The sequence below is a fragment of the Nannochloropsis gaditana genome (assembly GCF_000240725.1).
Source record: "Nannochloropsis gaditana CCMP526 unplaced genomic scaffold scaffold075, whole genome shotgun sequence".
NCBI classification, from domain to species: domain Eukaryota; class Eustigmatophyceae; order Eustigmatales; family Monodopsidaceae; genus Microchloropsis; species Microchloropsis gaditana.
Window position 1 is genome coordinate 61354 of NW_005803878.1, and position 4512 is coordinate 65865.

The 4512-nt window shown below is 52.5% G+C and overlaps 2 protein-coding genes across 2 annotated transcripts; one reads left to right on the plus strand and one right to left on the minus strand.

Moving 5' to 3' along the window:
* Positions 1-1390: 1390 nt before the first annotated feature.
* Positions 1391-2620, plus strand: LPAT (lysophosphatidylglycerol acyltransferase; the record flags this gene model as incomplete). Its single annotated transcript, XM_005855890.1, has 1 exon — positions 1391-2620. The coding sequence occupies one exon, from the start codon at positions 1391-1393 to the stop codon at positions 2618-2620; it is 1230 nt and encodes a 409-aa protein (XP_005855952.1).
* Positions 2621-2958: 338 nt separating this feature from the next.
* On the minus strand, positions 2959-3369 carry NGA_0547000 (uncharacterized protein; the record flags this gene model as incomplete). Its single annotated transcript, XM_005855895.1, has 1 exon — positions 2959-3369. The coding sequence occupies one exon, from the start codon at positions 3367-3369 to the stop codon at positions 2959-2961; it is 411 nt and encodes a 136-aa protein (XP_005855957.1).
* Between the last annotated feature and the right edge of the window lie 1143 nt (positions 3370-4512).

The window sequence follows — 4512 nt, forward strand, 5'->3', positions numbered from 1 at the left end:
TTTCCGGCTCAAGGGGGAAGCACAAAAGGAGAGGGAGGCAAAGATCAAGAGTGCACACCTCTCGGTTGTAGTCAAGCGTCCACACCACCGTGTTCAATTTCGGGAAATATTTATGGTGGATGAAATACTCGACATTGAAGCCCATCACAGTCAGGCGCATCCGGGTGAATATCTCCTTCAGGCCCTGCAGGTAATTCTCTTGAACCCTGTAATTCTCACAGAGACTGACGCGTGGAACCATGCGGGTGTAGGCAGGGAAGTCCATGATTCTGCCCCAGACAACCTCGGGAGGGGCTTCTACGTCTTGAATCACCAGGCCCCGCCCCCCCGATCCGGAGGACAGCTGCTGTTTCACGGCCTCGCCTTTTCGAAGTTTCTCGACCTCGGTTTTCTTGAGGCGGATGCTCGGCGGTCCAGGCTTGAAAGGCTTGACAAGACCGTTATGTCCCTGGGGTTTATCGGTAGAAGCGCCCAGGAGGACGGTGGGGAGGAGGAGAGGGAGGAGCAACAGGAGGAGGACGGCGACGGAAAGCGATGGCCGCGGTGTGATCATAAGCTGATGGCTATGGAGGGAATTTAGAGGGAGAAGAGACGAAGAAGATATCTCTCAAGGGGGGGCAAGCAAGGAAGGAAATTTGATAGACGAAGCACGGTGTCCCTCCTGCTCTGGAAATGTGTGCGAGTCGGAACGAACACCAGGTCAAAGCCAAGTAAGAACGTGGATGAAAGAACAAACGTTGGCATTCCGTTTGACCAACATCTCACATAACACCGCAAAAAAAGGGCGAGGCGACGTCTCAGGGTGTCATTTGATAAGAAAAGGGTGTTTGCCGTGTGACACGCGAAAGATCGACTTTTTACGCGTCACTGCAGCGGCCAGGTGTCCTCTTCTTCCCTTCGAGGCCTTCACGCACAACACTTGTCGATGGAAATTCTCCATATTATACACAGAAGGCGCACATGCCGGTGTCAATTTCCTTTGTCCTGGGTTTTGGTGCTTGGCGAGGGTAGGGGGAAAAAGCACGATCGGGTTTGGACAGCGAGTCTCCGCCCTACGGCATTGTGTATGCCGTCGTCCGCGCGTTCACGCGGGCATCTTTTGTCACAATGCTCCCATAGATGACCTGTGCTGTGTTTCATGGAATTGTAGTTGCCGTGGTATATCTAGCTTGGCGTCTTGGTTACGTTCTGTGGCTATTATTGACATACCGTCCCCGAATTTGTGCTACAGGTGCCAGGCCGCCTCTGAATCTGCAAGTTGTACAGTCTTGTAACGCCTTACTGCGCATGATAATACCGATTTCGATCCTCGTTTTTCATTTCATTTAAGACCGGATCTACTCTATTGCGGAAAGCAAGCAACGATTAAATTTTGTAGAGTGCTTTGGAGATGAGCACGTCTCTTTCAGCCCCTCCTCCAACCAGGGAGAGTGGGCATGTGGGTTCCCGCCCTAATTCGACAAGCCAGGAAAAGAAGGAAGGAAGCAAGCGTAGATATGCAAAGGAAGTCTCAGACTCCCTCTGGGCGGATGCATTGGCATATTTACTTGCCATCGTCATCCTCCTCAATTTCTGGTCGGCAGCGTTTTTGGAACTGGTTATGTACGTCGTTTTCTATCCGCTGTGTCCATCGATCTGGTACGTGACACGCATTTTGGGCGTGAGATTCGGCTGGCTTTTCCCCATGCTGTGCCTGAAGTGGTCCAACGTGCGCATCCGCATGACGGGCAAGGGAGCCGCAGCCACCTCCTTGGGAGCAATCCCTCCCTCCCCCTTCTCCTTCTCCTCCTCTTGGCAACGCTACCGAGACCTCTTGACGCCAGGGAAGCTGCCCAGGGCCTTAATCATGATCAATCACTTGTCCTGGGCGGATACCTTTGTCCTTTCCCCCTGGCTCCACGCCCACAACAGCGTGAACGGAGACACTTGCTGGCCTATGTGGAAAGGGTTCATGCAGATGCCCTTGGGGTGGATCGCATACATGTCCGAATGCCCCGTATTGGGGTACGGGAAAGAAGTGGATTTGAAAACGATTCACAGGAGCGTGACACGATTTTTCGAACGGCGGATGACCAAATTTTTCCTCTTCCCGGAGGGCGCCGTGTTCAGAGAAGAAATGCGGTCGAAGTCACATCAATACGCGACTGCCAACAAGCTCCCTTTGCTGGATCATTGCCTTCTCCCAAAGCACGGTGCCTTTTACCGGGCGGGAAAGGAACTGCACCGGCAAGGAATGACGACCCTGGTGGACCTGACCCTGGCCTACCCCCCTGCGTCCTCCCTGTACGACGCTCCCTTCAACGTCCTTGACCTGGTCAAACGGCACGCAAAGCCCCTGTACCTCCCCCTGCATGTCCGCACTTTTGCCATGTCGGAGGTGCCCTGGGACGAGGAAGGGAAGGTGCAGGATTGGCTGAACCAACGCTTTATGGAGAAAGACAAAATGTTGGAGGAGTATTACCAGAACAACGGAGGGGCCTTGGTGGAGGGTGCGGTAGAAGAAGGCTCGCGCTGGCAAGACCTGTTGATGGATCTCTGTGTGTGGATTGTCCTTCAGGCGGTCATGTACGGAGCTCTGTTGTACCTTGGGAGAAGAATGCTGGGATATGGGCCGGTGTGAGTATTGCGGTGTGCCTGGTACGGTGGCACTTCAGGTGAATATGCACAGTTCGGGCTGTTGAAGATGCCTCAATATTTTGATGGGAGACGAGGCATAGAATGACGCCTGCAAAGTCTTCAGGAGGGAGGGGGGGATGAGAGTCCAGTGCCCTTCTTCAGCTTGTGATAAGTCGCACGGCGTGGTGACGGATATAAGACAGGTGTAGCATGGTGAAAGGAGAAGAAGCGCAACGGAAACGGAGAATTTTCGGCTGGAGAAAGCCTCGCAAAATGAAAAAGAAACAGAAATGTCGCGTGGGACCCGGTCGAATTCCACTATGCGTTTCCTTTACAGGTGCATTAGGCACCCAACATCTCCCCCACCAACTTGGAGACGAGTTTGTTGTCCGTTTTTCCCTTATATCTTTTCATCATCACGCCCATGACTTTTCCCACGTCGCTTTTAGCGCTCGCGCCCGTTTCCTGAATAGCAGCGGATACCCATTCCCGCGTAGTAGCCTCGTCTGCTAGTTGGGGCAAATACGTCTCCAAAATGGCCAGTTCTGCTTTTTCTGCTTGGACCATGTCGTCGCGATTTCCTTTAATAAACATTTCGATCGATTCCTGACGTTGCTTGCGTAGTTTTGTCAATATCAAAATGGCCTTTTCATCGGGCAAGGTTTCCGCAGCGCCCTCTTCTTTCAAAGCATTTCCGAGGGCCGACTTGATGTTTCGAAGGGCACTGAGCTTTTCCTTGTCTTTGTCTTTCATGGCTTGTTTGACGGCAGTGTTGACATCTTCATAAATGGAGGCAGAAAGGCGAGTGCTGCCTTGATAGTGTTTTACTAGATGAGTGGTGGGAGGCGCCAGTAGGAAGGCACTCGGCGTTGTCATGCACGCCAAGACCAAGGCGATGCTCAGCCAACTTTTCTGCATGGGGCTGTGCATGTCACCAACAGATTAAGGGAAGGTGGTGAGGACAGCTATACGTGTTCGGGTACTGGAAAAATTTAGGACATGGCAAGCGGATGGGAGAAGGAAAAGGTAGCGAGAACTACAACTTGACGTAGGGCTCAAACTTCAAGTGGAAGTGATGAGCATGGGGGAAAAAATAAATAAAAGGAAATCGTGTCCGTCAACTAAATTAGCGGAATTCTATTGATGTATTAAATGATTAATCTTATCGTCGCTTAATCTTGTTTTGGAAATTTTACGGGCAGCCTTTGACGATATATTTCTCCATTTGCTTCGCTTTCTTCTAGGAACGGGTTCGCCATCGCAATGCCTGTCGACCTTGGTGCTACCGTCAATTTCCCACGACACACTCTAGAATAGTGCTCTCATACCCGCTTGGGCTCCAAAAAAGGCACTGGGAAAAAAAATCCCACAGGTCTACCTCTTCCCGCATCGCTTTTCAAGAATGTCAGCCGGCCGCCACTTTGTGGATGGATGTGGCACGCTCGGAAAGTTACGCTAAAAAGATCGAATGTCCCCCTTTACGGCAAATCGCAGGCAAAATACGGTCATATTTCTCGCCTTAGGTAGTTTAGGGGATGTTTTACCCGTCCTGGCCGTCGCACATCGTTTCGGGCGCAGGCTCGACCGCCGGGGTCCTTGTCCTTCTCCAAGGAAACACCTTCCGGCCCTTGTTTTCATCACACATACACTCTACCTCCCCCGTCTCAAGACACTGCTCGAACGGGCCCTTCCTCGGCTTTCGCAGGCACCCGTGCTCCACATTGAAGGGATTGACAGCCCACCCCTTCCCCTTCGGAGGGCTGGACCCGTCTCGGTCCCCGACGAGCTCGAGCAATGCCTGGCTGCTTGCCGCGGCCATGCACCCATCGCCCTCTTGGCGTCCAATCTCGTTGCTCGCTTCGGTGTCCACATTGGGGAAATCCTGGGCGCTGCCTC